This window comes from Sus scrofa, chromosome 15, assembly GCF_054392235.1.
Source record: "Sus scrofa isolate SSC_HxYL_T2T_F1_AM1 chromosome 15, Sscrofa_HxYL_maternal_Yorkshire_Landrace_v2.0, whole genome shotgun sequence".
NCBI lineage: Eukaryota > Metazoa > Chordata > Mammalia > Artiodactyla > Suidae > Sus > Sus scrofa.
The window spans coordinates 83266119-83285923 of NC_139397.1; the positions used below are offsets into that span (position 1 = coordinate 83266119).

At 38.4% G+C, this 19805-nt stretch overlaps 1 protein-coding gene and 1 long non-coding RNA gene across 6 annotated transcripts in view; one reads left to right on the forward strand and one right to left on the reverse strand.

The window, feature by feature from the left end:
* Nucleotides 1-425: 425 nt before the first annotated feature.
* LOC146395951 (uncharacterized) lies at nucleotides 426-1754 on the reverse strand. The gene is made up of 2 exons (XR_014830511.1): nucleotides 1689-1754; nucleotides 426-610 (listed from the first exon to the last, which is right to left on the reverse strand). It is a non-coding gene; the product is annotated as an uncharacterized LOC146395951 (long non-coding RNA).
* A 3227-nt stretch (nucleotides 1755-4981) lies between these two features.
* GCA (grancalcin) overlaps nucleotides 4982-19805 on the forward strand; it is a 38824-nt gene continuing 24000 nt past the window's right edge. For 3 of the 5 annotated variants that reach the window (XM_021075773.2, XM_085001290.1, XM_085001292.1), the window contains exons 1-3: nucleotides 4982-5132; nucleotides 9804-9977; nucleotides 11113-11182. In XM_021075773.2, the coding sequence (XP_020931432.1) occupies nucleotides 5106-5132; nucleotides 9804-9977; nucleotides 11113-11182 (271 nt within the window). In that variant the 5' untranslated portion in view covers nucleotides 4982-5105. Of the gene's footprint in view, nucleotides 5133-6264; nucleotides 6407-9803; nucleotides 9978-11112; nucleotides 11183-19805 lie in introns of those variants that run through there. The other 2 variants (XM_085001289.1, XM_085001291.1) reach the window with 1 other exon arrangement.

Below are 19805 nucleotides of genomic sequence, written 5' to 3' on the forward strand. Positions count from 1 at the left end.
TTATTGTCTATTCTTTTTTTGTTTTTTGTCTTTTGAGGGTCACACCCAAGGCATATGGAGGTTCCCAGGCTAGGGGTTGAATCAGAGCTGTAGCTGCTGGCCTACACCAGAGCCACAGCAATGCCAGATCCGAGCCGCGTCTGCGACCTACTCCAGAGCTCACGGCAATGCCGGATCCTTAACCCACTGAGAAAGGCCAGGGATTGAACCCACAGCCTCATGGTTCCTAGTCGGATTCGTTTCCGCTGTGCCACAATGGGAACTCCCTTATTGTCTATTCTTCAAGCTAGAATATAAGCTCTGCAAGGGCAAAGACATTCTTCCCACCCCAACTGATATATATTTTTTCCATCTAAACTAGTACTACATATAGACGTTCCTTCCATAAGTGTTTGCTGACTAAAAATGAATTAGTCTACGTGAAATTTCTTAGTGATATGAAATAAGTTCTATTAATGCTGTTTTTCCATTAATTCCATTAATGCTGGTCTGGTCATAGTATTTGACATATAACTGATTCGTATGAGGAGGCAGGCTCTGGCTCTGGAATTGAAGTTTTCTGAGGAGCAGTAAATATTTACTCTTGTCTTTCACGTCCCTGTTTCTCTACCTGTAAAGAGAGGGAGAAAGAAAAAATTCACAGAGGGAAAGAGAAAATAAGGTGGCAACAGACAGGAAGAGGAATCACAGTTAATTCAGTGTTTATATTGTATTAATCAATATACTGTGGTTTTTATTTTCTTTTCCTTTTACGCCCACACCTGTGGCATATGGAGGTTCTCAGGCTAGAGGTTGAATCAGAGCTACAGCTGCTGGCCTACACTATAGCCACAGCAAGGCCAGCAACCTGCAGCAATGCTGGATCATTAACGCACTGAGCTAGGCCAGGGATCAATCCCAAATCCTCATGGATATTAGTCGGGTTCTGACTAATAACCTACTGAGCCACAATGGGAACTCCCTATTAGTCAATGTATTATTTAATTAAATGTCTAAACTTACATTAAGACTAAAGGCCACCAATATTTGGGAGAAATACATAAACACAGTCATGAAAACTTTGTATCATCAGAAAACATGTGTCCTTTGTAAGAAAAGTAATTATTGGCCAATCTTAGTCAAAACTATGCGCTTCCTTGTTTATTTCTTATGTTATTGGTGTGCCATTTTTCTCTCTTTAAGCCCTCTCCTTTTATAGTGTAAACAATTATTGTATTTTAAAATACTGTTTATGGGTGGAGAGAGGAGAAATGCATTGAGACCACATTCCATAATCAGCTTTGCTCTAACTATGCAATTATGAATAAGTGATATACAACTCTTCGCCTTACTTTTTGCATTTATAAAATTGAGGTAATAATAGTATACACCTGATGGAGTGGTTTTGGACTAACCCCTCACAGCAAAACTGTTCCATAGCAGGCACTCTACAAATAGCTATTTTATTGAATAATAGAGTATTTTCTGAAAAAAAAATGGATAGTTTAAAATTGCTTTTGTACTTTTTTTTTTATAAAATAATATTGTTCCTACAATACTAATTGAATCTTGGAGCAAATTTTCAATACTATTACTATTGGGTTGCACTCTGCAGGCCTGCAAGGCCTGTACTTGCCCCTCTTTAAGACCAAAGAAAAAGCCTGGAGTCACTGACAAAGACAATGGTTTAATGGATGGGGGGATCTTACAAGTCTGAAGCAAGTCTTCAAGCCATACCAGTGGATGGAGAGCAGGATCTTACAGCTGTCTTCACTTGGGGCAAATGGGGGGTGGGGAAGGGATTGCTAGTTATAGGGGGAATTGACGTCAGGTTGGCTTATTGGTTACCAGGGAAACCAGCACAGACTTTGCCTTTTTGATAAGTTTATCACAGTGACTAAAGTTTGAGCAATCACCAGCTGGGGCCTGAGGCAAGTACGTAGGAAGGTCAGTCAGATAAATAGGGTATAGGTGAAACAGGTGCTGGCTGCGAAAAGAATGTACAGAGAGCAAGAGGACAGCCATCTTAAGTAGCCTGACCATACAATTACTTTTGAAGAATCCTCTTTATTGGTTCATTTGAAATTTTAAGTTCCTGCACTAGAAATTTTGTAACACGAAATACTAAGTTTAGAGAGAGAGAGATAAGGTAGATTGTGGTGTTGAAAATGCTCTCTGTATCTCTTATGGGAGTGTAGAGGAGGTAAAACAAATTTCCCTTCACCCTTCTGAGTTCTTGGCTGACATTCCTATAATAAAAAACAATGAACAATGAAAAAAAGCCCATGAATTCTCATGATATATTTATGTATAAAAATCACCTTGCTGTACACCTGAAATGAACACACCATTGTAAGTTAACTATACTTCATTAAAAAAAAAAAGGTTAAAGGAGTTCCCATCATGGCACAGTGGAAATGAATCCAGCTAGGAACGATGACGTCGCGGATTCAATCCCTGGCCTTGCTCAGTGGGATAAGGATCTGGCATTACCGTGAGTTGTGTGTAGGTCGCAGACGTGGCTCAGATCTGGCATTGCTGTGGCTCTGGTGTAGGCCAGCAGCTGTAGCTCGGATTAGACCCCTAGCCTGCCGCAGGTGAGGCCCTAAAACACACACGCAAAAAAACAAAAAAACAAACAAAAAAGGTTAAAAACCAAACATGTATCCTCATGTATAGATGGAAAATATCCAAAGGAAAATGAATAATTCTCAGAGGTGGCTTAGAACTTCAGTTTAAATACCATTTTCAGCTAAAGAGAAAAAAAGGGGAAACTAGCTATTGAGAGGTTACCAGGGAAAGTAGGATAAACAAGTATAAGTAGATTTAAGTTCCTGCCTTCTTTATTGATAAAGGCCTAAACTGCTGTTTCAGAGTATTTATCTCTGTACTTCCTTGTAGAGAGGTGAAGAGTGACACTTTTGTCCTGCTTTTTAGGCAGCTGGAGGGAGAGTAGAGAGCTTTTCTTGTATTGGCTTCTTCTCAGCTGTTTTCAGTTCAAATATTCCTTATGCCAAAGTGGCCTGTTTTGAGGTGGCATATTCTGATACCTTTCAATAGGAACTTCCCTGGGTAGCTCTTTCTCTAAGAAGCTCAAAGGATCTGATATTTTATCCCAATTGCAAGCTAACAAGTAGCCTGCCACAATTTCATAGAATTGACAAGTCATGAGATTCCTCCGTAAGAGACAAAGGACTTTGTTATTCACAGCACAACTGGCAGCATAAGCTTCAGGCTCTCATAGATTCCTCTTGTGCTCAAGTCCCACAGAGTAAAAAGGAGCTACTAGGTGGATGATGCAGAAGTAGCAGGTTTGAATCAGCCCGGAGAAAACTCTAAGCTTAGGAAAGTCCTGCTAGCAAACCTAAGCAATCTTTGCCCTGGAAAGAGAGATTATCTTTGCTATCCTGCAGCAAATCTTTTCTCTGCCCTTGAGGAAAATACCATCCCTATCTTGAAACTCCATGTGCAGAAATGCAAGGGACTCTTGGAGCCTACACAAATGTAATGTATCAGTAAGGCTAGTATGATGAAAAATGCACAACAATTCTAACCAGAGATTTAGACAGAGTGTGAATGTAAAACATTCTATCCTTTTCGAGCATTTCTTTGAATGTGTAGATAAAGTAAAACTTCACAATGCTTTGTTTTGCTTTGTAGTGGTTATCACTTGATGGTTTAATGAGTCAAGTATTCTTTCTTCATATTTAATAGGTTTTTACCAACCCCCTTCATTTACTTATGCCATTATTTAACCTTACCGGCTAAAGTATTTCTTATTGTGTTAGGGGAACTAACCCACACTTTCTCAAGAGTGGCTTGTTCCTTAGCAATCTTCCTTTCTTTCTGCCTCTTCCTGAGAAAATGAGGTTCCCCAATTTCAGCATGTTTCTCCTCTGTATTGTAATTGAGCGACAGTTAACTCAGCTTTGCCAAGTTGATTTCATCTGCTAGTAGATATCCTTTTTTAAAGAAAACTTTTTAACAGTTGTCAGTCTTCAGAGATAACTCAGAATAATATCATCATGCTCCTTCTGTTTGTTTTTAAACTGACACTACAGCTGTCCTGTCCTTGCATGTGTGTGTGTGTGTGTGTCTTGTCCTTTTCACGCTGGAGCTACAAAATTCATTTGAGCTCCAGAGAAAAGCAGGACTGTCAATGACCATTATTAAATAAATCGAAGTCATTGAGCATTTAACTCTTCACTGATTAAAAACTCAGCTGTTTCTCTCTGTGGATATAATTAGGAGGCAATACTTAACAGTTTTCCCAGATGTTGAGTCATCTGTAGGATTGCCAGATAATATATAGGATGCCCTGTATGTTATCAGCATATGAGCAGCGAATAATTTTTTAGTATGCATTTATGTCTTGTGCCATGTTTGGGACATACTTGTATTTTTAGGAAATTGTTTATTTGAAAACAAAATTTAACTGAACATGCTGTATTTTTATTTCATAAATCTTGCAACTCTAGTCACCATCTATTTACCAAACTATAATAATAGCCTTTTGGTAAAATTTGTTGTCAAGAGTATTTTAGCTCAGAAGCACTACCTTTGGAATAGAGGTCAAGGTTTCAAGTTTTGAATTTGTGACATCAATGCTGCGCAAAAATAGGTCTAGGGTAACTGCAAGTTTTGAAATTCACAGGTATGTATTCGGTAGGAAAGGAATGGAGGAATACGTTAAAAGAAGTCATGGACTGGCCGGTTGGGGTTTCTAAAGATAAAAATACGGGCCTAGAAAGTCTTTTCAAAGACGGTGAAAGTTACCAAAGCAACAGACCTTCACTGTTTAGTGAGTAAAGAGCGCGAGACCTGAGCAAATTAATAGGAGCCGAGGAGGAAAAGGCTGGGCGCGTGAAGCCAATCAGAGACGAGATGGGTGGGACTAGACTCCTGGAAGGCGGGGGCTTCGGCAGTGTGGTCTCCGAAGTGTTGGATTCAGCCAATCCGAAACGAGAAGGGCGGGGCCTAGACTCCGGGAGGGGTTGGTCTTGAGGAACTGAAGCTCTTGGCAAAGGCGTCTTTCACTTACCTGCCTCTACACTTGCACCTCCGCTTCTCTGTCTGCAGAGCGGACGCCGACTCTCTGGGTGACGAGAGACACTGGTGGGATTGTTATGGCCTACCCAGGATACGGAGGAGGGGTGAGTCCTGGCTGCTTCAGCGTGGCCCTCGCCTCCGCCGGGAGTGTTGTCCCTGCGGGTGGTGCTAACGTGCCTGGTACTTCCTAGGTCGGTCCGTGCTTCCTCCGCCTGCTTCTAGTACCCCGCGGCGCCCAGCCCCCGCGCAGTGCTGGAAGCCGGGCTGGGGCCTCGCGGGGAGCTGCAGGTGTTCTGGTCACTGAGGGCCCCTTAAGCGAGTCCGTGTGAAGTCCAGGGGGTGGAGTGTTTTTTTTTCTCTGGAATGGAGGGAACAAAGCATCTTTTTTTTTCCCTTCTTGTTCCAGTCATCTTTTGTGGTCAATCCCTTCTCCTCCACCTCTTCCCCAGTTTTAATGGACATCCTCTTCCTGAATTTTTGACCAGTTCTTTTCCGTTTTTTGTTGCTTATGAATAAACTAAGACGTGACAAATATCTTCTAACATTGACTATTCCACCGAGGAATTTTTGGGGGGTGGGGGACGAGTAGGTGGAGAGGGTTATTTTTTCTTACGAAACTATTTATCCTGCATCACCTTTGGGAGTTGGGAGTTGTAATTTTAGTATCCATTATAGTAACATGAAATACAAACTTAAAATTTCAATTTATATGTATTTTAACCTAGGTAAGTATTACAGTCATCGGTATTTTCAAGCATAATATGTTTTAAGCATAGAAAACTTAGATGAGATATTCATGGAAGAAATAGAATGAAAAATGAGTTCCAAGAATAAAAAGAAAAAGGCAAATTTCTAAATGTTTCGGAAAAGCTTTATCTCTCTTTTTTTTTTTTTAAGTAGGTGGGAGCAAGTATCAGATCATTATAGCATTTAGATAGCAAAGGATATTTTCCAAAGAGTGATGTAAAACTTTATTTGTAAATGTCAAGACTTATAGTATATTAGGCATTGCATTTCTCTATTTAAACTAAGACCATAGTATGTTAGTATAAAATGTGGGGAAAGGTATATAACTTTTTAACATTAATTTAGGGATGGGGAGCAAGTGTTTGAAGAACACTGACATATAAGGTACAGATGGTAGAGTTCTGTGCGTTGGTCTCTCACTTGTTTCCTTTCAGCCTATTGTGACTTATTACACAGTTTATATGAGCAGAATTCTCTCATATGATCTAGTTTAACAGATATAACCTTCACAAAATGGACAAGTAATTGAAAATATCTATGAAGAAACCAAGGCTCAAAGATAACACTAAAGAGGAGCTACCGTTGGGCTCAGCAGGTTAAGAACCGGACACAGTGTCTTGTGAAGATGCAGGTTCGATCCCTGGCCTTTCTCAGTGGGTTTAGGATTCAGCATTGCCATAAACCTGGGGTGTAGGTTGTAGATGCAGCTTGGATCCGCGGTTGCCATGGCTGTAGTGTATGCCTCAGCTGTAGCTCTGATTCACCCTTAGCCCAGTAACTTACATGTGCTGCAGGTGTGGCTGTAAAAAGAAAAAAAGACAATACTAAAGATTAAAAAATGTGCAAAATCACACAAAAATGACCTTGTTGACACTTTTTAAGTCCAAGGCTTTTTTTAGTTACATTACCAGGTAATGACGATGATCTGATGATTAGTTTTGATTCATTTAAAACTATCAGGACGACAACTTGAAATATGAATTCATTATAAATTATTTTTAGAAGTTAAGTCTGTAGGCTAGGGGCCCCAGTTTCCTTCCATGTAGGCCCTTCCACCTGGGTCTTGGACTTCTTCATTCTGGCCATGTTCTGAGTGAGAGAAACCGAAGTTGCTAGTCCTCTTAAAGTCTTAAGCCTGCAATGAATGTGGTATAGTTTCTACCATTTTCTACTGGATAAAGCTGGAAGCAGCCCAGCCCAGATTCAGTAAAGAAAGTCATCACCTTTGCATGGGAAAAGTAGCAAAGATTTTGCAGCCATCTTTAATCTGACCACCACCAAGCTGCCACGTTTTAGGATTTTGGAGAAGTGAATGTTGCAGGTCAGAAAGGAAAGGTAATAGAAGGTTTTTACTAAGGTCAGCTTCTTCATATAATACTGACTGGTTAGAAAACAAGTATGTTGAATCCTAAAGTCACAAATTGAGATACTGCAGTGGAGGGCTATACCCGGTCTTTTGGCACCAGCTTCACTGATATACTTGTGTTTAGTTTGGCGTCTCTTAAAGTTTTCTTAATTTTCCTCCTGTGGGCCTTAAGGTGGTGAGGGTCTCTAGGTTAGCCTTGGATATGCCCTAGGCCTTGATTACCCTCCACGTCATTGGAGGTCTGGAAGCCAAAGCCTGGGTGTTTGTTACTGCATCAGAGGAAAAACTGCTTTGGGAACTTTGCCAGTCTTTTTACCTCTGGGTTGAGACTTGTCCCAACACATTGGCCTGGAAGTTGGTGACTTAAAAAATAATATTTTATGCAAATTTTTGAGGGTTTTTTGTTGTTGTTGTTAAGCTTGATCATATCCTAGTCTACCTTAGTTAGAAACAGGAAGTTTTGTTTTTCCTTGAGTCAGTATTTGTAATTTGTAGAATTTTAGAAGGTCCATATCACTTACATTTTCAACTGTATTGGTAAAGAGGTGATCATAAGCATGTTAATATATATTATGTATGCATTTATTTATTTATTGCTTTTTTTATTTTATTTTATTTTTTTTTTTAAGAGCCATACCTGTGGCATATGGAAGTTCCTAGGCTAGGGGTCGAATCAGAGCTGCAGCTGCCAGCCTATGCCAGGGCCACAGCCATGCTGGATCCATGCCACATCTGTGCCCTATATACAGCAAGTGGCTTAACCCACTGAGCCAGGCCAGGTATCAAACCCACATCCTTATGGACACTGTGAGTTCTTAACCTGCTGAGCCACAATGGGAACTCTGATATATATATATATATATATATATATATATATATATCAAATTTTTTTTTTTTTTTTTGTCTTTTTCAGTTTTTAGGGCCACAGCCACGGCATGTGGAGGTTCCCAGGCTAGGGGTTGCATCAGAGTAGCCGCCAGCTTATGCCACAGCAATAGCAATGCTAGATCAACATTGGATCCTTAACCCACTGAACGAGGCCAGGGATAGAATCCAGTACCTCGTGGTTCCTGCGCCATGATGGTCACTCGGATATTTTTAAAAATTGAATTATCTTTGTGATTAGTTTCCTCTTTCCTCTTTTTTTATTCCTGAAACTGGCCTGTCCTTTGACAGTCTCTCCTTTCCAAGAAGCAACTTTTAAACAATTAATGTTTTTTAAAAAACGCATTATGTTGTTTTAATATTTATTGTTCCCTCTTTTGTACCTCATTGCTTCATAATGCAGTTTTTGACCACGTTCTTGAGCACATTTCCTGAAGCTCCCATACTTCCTCCCTTTTCACCTCCTACGTGGCAGCTTTTCAGACCACTTACAAAAGGCTCCTTACCTTTTGCCTTTTTTCCCTTTACACTTAGATTCCTTTGTCTTTTTGCCTTCCGTCAATTTCTGCTTCCATCAAGCCTTCAAAGATGCAGGTCAAGATTTTTCCAAATGGAATAACGAACAATCTCCATGCTTTTTCTCTCTCCAGACTCATTAAAAACATGAGTAAAGATATATATAAAAAAATGTATACCAGATTTCAAAGTGAAAAGAAGATAGTAACCAGAGCCATAGCAGAAAGCAAACAGTATGTAGGTCCTGGGGTCAGTCAGATGATCTCTATTTCACTCATGGTTTACTTCTTACTAGCTATTTGACTTTAACCAATTCAGGAAACCTTTTGAAGTTTCACGTCCTCAACTGAAAAAAGGACATGGTACTTTGTCACGTAAGAAATGGAAAGTATAGAACCGTACCTGCAATATGAAAAGTTCACAATACATATTAGCTGCTAAGTATTGTTGTTGTTTGTGTTCTTGTTGTTATGCTGAGTATTAGGGTTTTTTTTGTTTGTTTTGTTTTTTTGTCTTTTTAGGGCCGAACCCGTGGCATGTGGAGGTTCCCAGGCTAGGGGTTGAATCAGAGTAGCTGCCAGCTTATGCCACAGCAATAGCAACGCTAGATCTGAGCCGTGTCTGTGACCTACACCACAGCTCATGGCAATGCCGGATCCTTGACCAAGGGATCAAACTAGCAATCTCATGGTTCCTAGTCAGATTTGTTTCTGCTGCACCACGATGGAAACTCCTGATTATTAGTTTTGAAGAGGACTGTTATTGGAATGCTCACATTATTGGTCTGGCCATTGGTATCTTTTTAAAAAATAAATATTTTCTGATGCAAGGGATGTTTCAACCCTATGTTGTTCCCTCTGATTAGTTTACAGTTTCTTTGTATTTATCGTCTATTCTTCTATATATGACTTTAGGTATTTTGCTTCTTAGTTTTACTATAGGTGAAATCTTGTATTTTTTACTTTTTGGTTCAGTGATGATGGTCAACACTTTTAAAAAGTGCACCTCATTTTTAAAGGCTAGAGACTTTTTTCTTTTACACTTTTAAACATGTTGGATAACAGGTTAAGGAGCTGAATTAGGTAATGCAGGACACCTGCCAGTTTGAGGCTAACAACTTTGGTGATGGTGAATTGAGGAGCTTTCAGTAACTGGATTTTTGCTTTTCGCCCATCTTCTCATAAATATTTTCTGTTAAACCAGCTTTAATGGCTATTAAGTCATATTTGTGCTAATACCTTTCTCCTTTTCACTCTTGTAGTTCGGAAATTTTAGCAATCCGATGCCAGGAATGCATATGCATGTGGGACAGCCAGTGCCAGGAGCAGGGCCAGCTGTGCCCCCTAGTGGATGCCCTGCCTATCCACCTTATTCGGACAGTTATCCCCCAGCTGGAGACCCCATGTGGACATACTTCACTGCTGTTGCTGGCCAGGTGAAATGCTAAATACATAGCACAAATATCAGTCTTTAAAAATGATTGCTATTTCTAACACATCAACTTTTTAATGTCGTGTATCATTTTACATGTATGTGAAATTTGTATTTTAAACATATCTAGACAAATTTTCTTCTGAAGATCAGAGATGAGGGTCGTCATCATTACAGGGTCAATATTAAGAGGCTGATGAGGTGAATGGGGCAAGCACAGGGTCATAGCCTTTATTTAAAACTGAGTATTTGTTGATCACAGACTTTTGCATTAATTTTTTAAAAATATTGCCTTAAAACATTATTTCTTGTGACTACTCAGTTTTTTTAAACTTCTTTAAATTTAAATTAGTCTCACTTGCCTTGTATTGCTTATAATACTCTTTAGAAGTGTTTATAATATCTTTTAGAAGTAGTTTGTAGAAGTTTTTGTTTCTTGGGTCTTGTCCAAGTTATATGTTTTAAATTTGCACACTTGATCCTTTCTCAAAGCTCTTGTTTTGAATTTATGATAGCGTATGTGATACTTCCAATTACTCTGTTCATTTTTTGTAGAAAATAGGATGAGGTACTGAAACTTAGAGTAGTCAACCTGTTTCACTTCCATCGTGATTTCTTTTTTCCCATTAGAAGGTCAAACAAAAATATTTGGGCAAAAATCAGAAGAATGAGGGTACTGGTGTGGGGGAAAAAGATGTATTCTCTTCCCAATTACAGTCAGTATTCCTTTAGAAATAATTTCCCCTCAAAATGGACATGAAAGGAAAGTTTTTGGAATTCTTTAGCATTTTTAGCATTTTTTTCTGTTTTAAGTAGAGGTATAATGATTCTCACAGCATATTATTTTGTGCCATTATAGGACAGAGTGATTATGCTGTTTTTCAGAAGTAGAGAAAATAAATTTATTTGAAACACTTGAATAATTTAATAAAATTTAATTGTAAAAAAGTATTCATTGCTGTTACAATATTCTTTACTATGTCATTGCTGTCAGTAATTATCTCTCTAATTTTGTAGTTGACGATAGTGATAGTTGGAAGATTACATATTTATTGATTCACTTAAAATAGCTAATTAGCTTTTTAGTATGCTTTTATAAACTGATTTTATTAATCAGGTTATAATTCTTTTTTTAACAGGATGGTGAAGTGGATGCTGAAGAACTTCAGAAATGTTTAACACAGTCTGGAATTAGTGGGACTTATTCTCGTGAGATCTTTTTTCCCCCTCTGTTAAAATTGGAATAGGAAATTCATTTTCTAACTTTTTTGTTTTCATACTTAAAATATTAAAAAAAAATTTTAGCACAGATATACATGCTCATAGCTGAAAGAGTTAGATAATTCTGCAAGGCTTGTTAGGAAAATACCCTTAGAGTGCATTCCTCCTTCCCCAGTGTAGGTCCCTCACAGGGGAAATCTCTTTCAACTTTTTCAACTAATTCTTTAGAAATTTGCCTCCATATCTCAAACTGGCATGCTTTTATCACTGTTAATCTTCAGTTTTGATGATTATTCATTGTGGACGGTGAGGATCTGACTCTTAGCTGTATCTCCACACTCCACACAGGACCCCTCCCCACTCATTCACCCAGTCTCACTGTGGAGTCATTTTTGTTAGATCAGCAGTATTTGCCTTATTGTTATGATCTAAATGCTCTCCCTGAGTCTTGTGATTAGTTTTCCTTTTAATGTAACTTTTCGCCTTTTCTGAAATTAACCCTCATCATGGAGCTCTGTGTTGAACCCCACAGCTTGCACTCCTTCACCATCATTTTGGAACTTTCTTCTCCCTTGAGTTGGATCCCCCTTTATTCTATCTCGTACTGTCTTAAAATTCGATAAAATAGAACTCCCATTGTAGCTCAGTGGCTTACGAACCTGACTAGTATCCATCAGTTTCAATCCCTGGCCTCACTAAATGGGTTAAGGATTCGGTGTTGCCATGAGCTGTGGTATAGATTGCGGACGCGGCTTAGATCCTATGTTGCTCTGGTTTAGGCCAGCAGCTACAGCTCCAGTTTGACCCCTAGCCTGGGAACTTCCATATGCAGCAGGTGCAACACTAAAAAGCAATGTAACATTAATTAGCTTCTTAGTAAAACACTGCATGGGAGGTAAATTTTTTGAGACTTTTTCTGAAAATGCTTTTGTTCTACTCTCAGAATTAAGTGATTGGCTAGGTATAGAACCCCAGATGACAAGTCGTTTTCATTTAGAATTGTAAAGGTATTATTCCACTTTTTCTGTCTTCCATCTTTGCTTTATCATTGTTTCCTGCCTGTATATCACTCATGTTTGCTGTGTGGAGGCTTGCAAGATCTCCTCTTTGTCCTTAAGTCTGAAATTTCACAGTGATATGCCTCATGTAGGGAATGCAGTGATCATGTTACTTGCTTTAGTTCTGGGGTATTTTCTTCAGTGCTATTTCCTCCATTTTCTCTTTCTGGAAAAGAGACCAGGTCATTTTTCTTATCTTTTCTTTCCTATTTCTTGGTTTCTTCTACTTTTAGGGAAATTTCATCAACTTTCTTTCTTTCTTTTTTTTTTTTAAACACGGAGCACTTTATGAATTGCCTTGCACTAGTGCCATACTAATCTTTCTCGTTCCAGTTTTAATATATGTGCTGCTGAATTGAGCACTCAGCATTATCTTCTAAATTTTCTGTTGAGTCATTTCTCCTGTCATGTTTTTAAAAATCCAAGGGCCTTCTTTTTTTATGAATGAAATATCTTCCCTTATCTCTTTGAGATTGTTACTGCATTTTTTAAAAGTTTTTTTTTCTTCTATGTAACCCATTTCCTCCAGTTTTTTCCCAGTTTGTTTGCTTGGATGTCTTTTATGTTAGATGCTTTTCTCAGGTATCTGATAATCCTTGGTTGCTCATATTTAACTAAAATGCTGTTTAGAAGCTCTGAGAGCCTGTCAGGGTGTTGACTGTAGGCACACAGGCACACAATCTAGTGGTTTATCTGGGCAGTTTGTCCTCCAACACTTGGTGTCAGGATCTGTACAGATTTCCTTTGGGGCTGGTTGTCAAGTTTATATTCTGTCTGGAAAAAAGGAGGGTAGACTCAGCAGGGTTCTCAGTCTTTTGTAAACTGTCATTTAATTTCCTTGTTTTTAGTAGATAGCCCTATCCTCAACTGTGCCTGTATAGTACACAAACCACTACAGAGAATAAAACCTCAGCCATTTGCTGGTGTGGGAGTGAATGGGGTGCCATCCACAGAGCTGAAGGAAGGAGGGTATTTGGGGCCCTAAGTGCTCCTTACATAGACATTCACCCAGTCCTTCTGTTTTTATCTCTATATCCACACCCATTTTCAGAAGTCCTGCCAATTCTTAAAATGTTTGGGGTCTTCTCCAGGGTTTTTCTGCTTCTCAGCTTTTCCTTTCTTCTTTTTCTTTTTTTGTTAGAGTTTATATATAACGTTCCTTCAATTTCTGCTGTACAGCAAGTGACCCAGCCATACATACATACACATAGATTCTTTTTTTTTTTTTTTCTTCACACTATATTCCATCATCTTCTAACTCAAGAGACTGGATATAGTTCCCTGTGCTATACAGCAGGACCCCCATTTCTTATCCATTCTAAATGTAATAGTTTGCATCTACCAACCCCAAACTCCCCATCTGTCCCCTTCTCACCCCTCTCCCCTGCTGGCAAATACAAGTATGCTCTCCATGTCCATGATCTGTTTCTATTTTGTAAATAGGATCATTTGTGCCATATTTTATATTGTACATATAAGTGATATCATTGCTATTTGTCTTTCTCTTTCTCACTTAGTATGAGAATCTCTAGTTCCATCCATGTTGCTACAAATGGCATTATTTTGTCCTTTTTTATGGCTGAGTTGTATTCCATTGTGTGTATACACCACATCTTTTTTTTGTGTGCTCTAGAGGGCTACACCTGTGGCATATAGAAGTTCCTGGGTGAGGGGTTGAAACAGAGCTGCAGCTGCTGGCCTGTACCACAGCCACAGTAACAAGGGATCCAAACTGCATCTGTGACCTACACCATAGCTCACAGCAATGCAGGATCCTTAACCCACTGAGCAAGGCCAGGGATCAAACCTGCATCATTATGGATACTAGCCACATTCCTAAACCACTGAGCCATGACAGGAACTCCCTGTACCACATCTGCTTAATCCATTTATCTGTATGTTTGTGTTGTTTCTGTGTCTTGGCTATTGTGAATAGTGCTGCTATGAACGTAGGGGTGAGTGTGTCTTTTTAAATGAAACTTTTGTCCAGATATATGCCCAGGAGTGGAATTGCTAGATCATATGGTAGATAGTTCTATATTTAGTTTTTTGAGGAACCTCCATACTGTTTTCTATTGTAGTTGTACCAATTTACATTCCCATCAACAGTGAAGAAGGGTTCCCTTTTCTCCACAGCCTCTCCAGCATTTATTTGTTGACGTGATAATGATGGCCATTCTGACTCGTGTGAGGTAGTACCTCACTGTAGTTTGGTTTGCATTTCTCTAATAATTAGTGATGTTGAGCATTTTTTCATGTGCCTCCTGGTCATCTGTATATGTCTGCAGAAATGTCTGTTTAGGTCTTCTGCCCATTTTTTGATTGGGTTTTGTTGTTATTGAGTTGTTTGTATATTTTGAGATTAACCCTTGTCAGTTGCATTGTTTGCAAAGATTTTCTCCCATTCTGTGGGTTGTCTTTTCATTTTTTAAAATGGTTTCCTTTGCTGTGTAATTGGTTTATTTTTATCTTTATTGTCATTATTCTTGGAGGTGGATCAAATGAAGTTGCTGTGATTTATGTCAAAGAGCATTCTGCCCATGTTTTCTTCTAGAGTTTTATAGTATATGGCCTTACATTTATGTCTTTAATCCATTTTGAATTTATTTTTGTGTATGGTGTTAGAGAATGTTCTAATTTCATTCTTTTACATGTAGCTGTCCAGTTTCCCAGCACCACTTATTGAAGAGACTCTTCCACTGTATATTCTTGCCTCCTTTGTCATAGGTGACCATAGGTGCTTGAGTGTATTTCTGGGCTTTATATCCTGTTCCATTGATCTATATTTCTGTTTTTGTGCCAGTACCATACTGTTTCAATGACTGTATTTTTGTGGTATAGTCTGAAGTCAGGGAGCCTGATTCCTCCAGCTCCATTTTTCTTTCCTAGGATTACTCTGGCTATTTGGGGTCTTTTGTGTTTCCACATGAATTTTAAAATACTTTGCTCTAGTTCTGTGAAGAATGTCATTGGTAATTTGATAAGGATTTCATTGAATCTGTAGATTGCCTTAGGTAACATAGTCATTTTGACAATATTGATTCTTCAAATACAAGAGCATGATACATCTTTCCCTCTATGTCATCTTTGATTTCTTTTACCAGCATCTTACAGTTTTCAGAGTATAGGTCTTTTGTCTCTTTAGATACTTTTATTCCTAGGTATTTTATTCTTTTGATGTGATGGTAAATGGGACAGTTTCCCTAATTTCCTTTTCTGATCTTTTATTGTTAGTGTATGGAAATGCAATCAATTTCTGTGTAATATGTATCTGGCAACTTGATCAAATTCATTAATGAGCTCTACCAGTTCTCTGGTAGTGTCTTTCGGATTTTCTAGGTATAGTATCATGTCTTCTACAAATAGTGAGTCTTTCACTTCTTCTTTTCCAATTTGGATCCCTTTTATTTCTTTTTCTTCTTGGATTGCCATGGCCAGGATTTACAAACTTTGTTGAATAACAGTGGTGAAAGTGGGACATCCTTGTTTTGTTCAAATATTTGGATGTGATTTGCTGATACTTTGCTGAGGATTTTTGCACCTGTCTTCATCAGTGATATTGGCCTATAATTTTCTTTTTGTGTGGTATCTTTGTCTGATTTTGGTTCAGGATCATGGTCACTTTGTCTTGGGTGTGTTCGTTCTTCTGCAGTTGTTTGAAAGTTTCAGAAGAACAAATGTTAATTTTTCTATGACTGTTTGATAGAATTCACCCATGAAGCCATCAGATCTTGGAGTTTTGTTTTTTGGAAGTTTTTTTAAAATCACATTTTCAATTTCAGTGTTTGTGATTGGTCTGTTCATATTTTCTATTTCTTCCTGGTTCAGTCTTGGTTAGTTGTACCTTTCTAAGAATTTGTCCATTTCTTCTAGGTTGTCCATTTTATTGGCATATAGTTTGTTGTAGTAGTTTCTTATGATGCTTTGTATTTCTGTGGTGTCAGTTGTAACTTCTCCTTTTTCATTACTAATTTTATTGATTTGAACCCTCTCCCTTTTTTCTTGATGAGTCTGGCTAAAGGTTTATCAATTTTTGGTTTCATCAATCTTCTCTATTGTTTCCTTTGTCTCTGTGTCATTCATTTCTGCTCTAATCTTTATGATTTCATTCCTTCTACTAATTTTGGATGTTGTCTTTTATTCCTTCTCCAGATGTTTTAGGTTTAAGGTTAGGTTGTTTGAGTTTTTTTTTTAATTTTTTTATTTCCTAAGATAAGATTGTAATGCTATCAACTTACCTCTCAGAACTGCTTTTGCAGAGTTCCCGTCGTGGCTCAGGTTAGCAAACCCCACGAGCATCCATGAGGAAACAGGTTTGATCCCTGGCCTTGCTCAGTGGGTTAAGGATCCAGCATTGCTGTGAGCTGTGGTTTAGGTCACAGATGTGGCTTGGATCCTGCATTGCTATGTAGGCTGGCAGCTACAGCTCCAGTTGGACCCCTAGCCTGGGAACCTCCATATGCTGTGGGTGTGGCCCTAAAAACAAAACAAAACAATAAACTGCTTTTGCTATATCCCATAGGTTTTGGATTGTTGTATCTTCATTGGCATTTGCCTTTAAATATCTTTTAATTTCTTCTTTGATTTCTTCAATGATCTGTGGGTTGTTTAATAGCATATTGTTTAGCTTCCAGGAGTTGGGGTTTTTGCTGTTTTTTTTTTTTTTTTTTTTTTCCTTGTAATTGATTTCTAGGCTCATAGCTTTGTGGTTAGAGAAAATGCTTGAGATATTTCAGTGTTTTTAAATTTACCACGACTTGATCTGTGGCCCAAGATGTGATCTACCCTGGGGAATATTTCTTGTACACTTGAGAAGAATATATATTCTGCTGCTTTGCGGTGGGATGTTGTATAGATATCAGTTAAGTCTGTCTTGTCTGCTGTGTCATTTAAGGCCTGTGTTTCCTTGTTGATTTTTTTGTCTGGATGATCTGTATATTGATGTAAGTGGGGTGGTAATGTCCCCCACTATTAGTGTGTTGCTGTTGATTTCTCCTTTTATGGCTGTTAGCAATTGCCTTATGTATTGTGGTGCTCCTATGTTGGGTGTATATATTTACAGTTGCTATATCCTCCTGGATTAATCCTTTGATCATAACATAATGTCCTTTGTCTCTCGTGACCTTCTATATTTTAAAATCTGTTTGTGAGTATTGCTACTCCCCCTTTTCTATGATTTCCATTTGTATGTAATACTTTCTTCCATCTCCTCACTTTAAGTCATTTTGTGTTCTTAATTCCGAAGTGGGTCCCCTTTTTTTTTTTTTTTTTTTAAATTGGTCTTTTTTTTTAGGGCTGCACTTGTGGCATACAGAGGCTCCTAGGCTAGGGGTCGAATTGGAGCTGCAGCTGCTGGCTTACACCACAGCCACAGCAATGTGGGATCCAAGCTATATCTGTGACCTACACCACAGCTCATGGCAATGCCAGATCTTTAACCCACTGAGCGAGGCCAGGGATTGAACCTGCGTCCTCATGGATACTAGTCGGATTTGTTTCTGCTGAGCCACGACTGGAACTCCTGAAGTGGGTCTCTTACAAGCAGCATACATATGCATCTTGTTTTTATATCCATTCATCCTGTCTGTGTCTTGTGGTTGAAGCATTTAATCCATTTACATTCAGTGTGATTATGGATAAGTATGTACTTACTGCCATTTTCTTAATTTTTTTGGATTGTTATTTTCGGTCTTTTTTCTTCTCTTCCTCTTTTGTTGTCTTGTGATTTGCTGACCATCTTTAGTGTTACATTTGGATTGCTTTTTTTTTTTTTTAATGTGTGTGTCCATTAGAGGTTTTTGATTTGTGGTTCCCATTATATTTTGATTTAACTATCTATATGTATGCAGAATTGTTTCTGGTTACTGGTCTTAATTTCAAATGCTTTTTCAATGTTATGAATGTGTCTTTTCTTCTCATGCTTGCTAGTTTTGATATATTTGTCAATAGGTGAATTACTACTTTTATATCATCTTTGTCTTTACTAGTGAACTTTTTCATTTGTTACATACTTATTTCTAATTGTGGCTTTTCCTTTTCTGCTTAGAGAAGTTCCTTTAGTAGTTGCAGTAGAACTGGTTTGGAGGTGCTGAATTCTCTTTAACTTTAGCTTGTCTGAAAAGCTTTTGATTTGGACTTTCCCTGTGGCTCACAACTTAACTATTCCATTAAATCCGAATGAGAGCTTTCCTGGATAGAGTATTCTTGGGTCTAGGTTCCTCCTCCTCTTCACCTCAAATATATCTTCCCACTCCCTTCTGGCTTTTAGGGGAGTTTCTGCTGTGAAATCATCTGTTATCCTTATAAGTGTTCCTTTGTATGTTACTTGTTGCTTTTTCCTTGTGACTTTTAATAGTTTTTCTTTTTTTTAAAAAAAAATATTTATTTATTTATTTTTCTTTTTAGGACTGTACCTGTGGCAATATGGTAGTTTCCAGGCAAGGCGTTAAATTGGAGCTGTACCTCCTGGCCTACAACATAGCCACAGAAATGTGGGATCTGAGATGTATCTGTGACCTACACTGCAGCTCATGGCAATGCCGGATCCTTAACCCACTGAGCAAGGCCAGGGATCAAACCAGCATCCTCACGGATACTAGTTGGATTCATTACTTCTGAGCCACAATGGGAACTCCTGTATTACATTTAAAAAAATACTAAAGTGTACAATGTTGTTCAATTTCTGTTGTAACAGCAAAGTAAACCAATCACATATAGTTCCCTGTGCTGTACAGTAGGAGCCAACTGTCCATCTACTCCAAATGTTACAGTTTGCATCCACCAACCCCAAACTCTCTGTCCATCCCACTCCCTCCCTCCCTCCCCCCATACTTCCTAGCCAACCACAAGTCTCCTCTATGTCCATGGTCTGTTTCTGTTTTGTGGATAGGATCATCTGTGCCATATTTTAGATTCCACATATAAGTGATAACATGGTATTTGTCTTACTTACTTCACTTAGTATGAGAATCTCTAGTTCCGTCCATGTTGCTTCAGATGACATTATTTTGTCCTTTTATGGCTGAGTAGTATTCCGATGTGAGTATGTACCACAACTTCTTAATGCATTTATATGCTGATGAACATTTAGGTTGTTTCTGTGTCTTGGCTAATGTGAATAGTGCTGCTATGAACATTGGGGTGCATGTATATTTTTGAATGAAAATTTTGTCCAGATATATGCCCAGGAGTGGGATTGCTGGATCATATAGTAGTTCTATATTTAGTTTTCTGAGGAACGTCCATGCTTTTTTCCACAGTGGTTATACCAATTTACATTCTCACCAACAGTGAAGGAGGGTACCCTTTTCTCCACCCTTTTCCAGAATTTGTTATTTGTAGACTTATTAATAATGGCCATTATTAGATGGCTGGTGGGTGTGAGGTAGTACCTTATAGTAGTTTTGATTTGCATTTCTCTGATAATTAAGTGATGTTGAGCATTTTTTCATGTGCCTGCTGGCCATGCATATGTTCTCTTTGGAGAAATGTCTATTTAGATCTTCTGCCCATTTTCATTTGGGTTGTTTGTGTTTTTGTTGTTGAGTTCCATG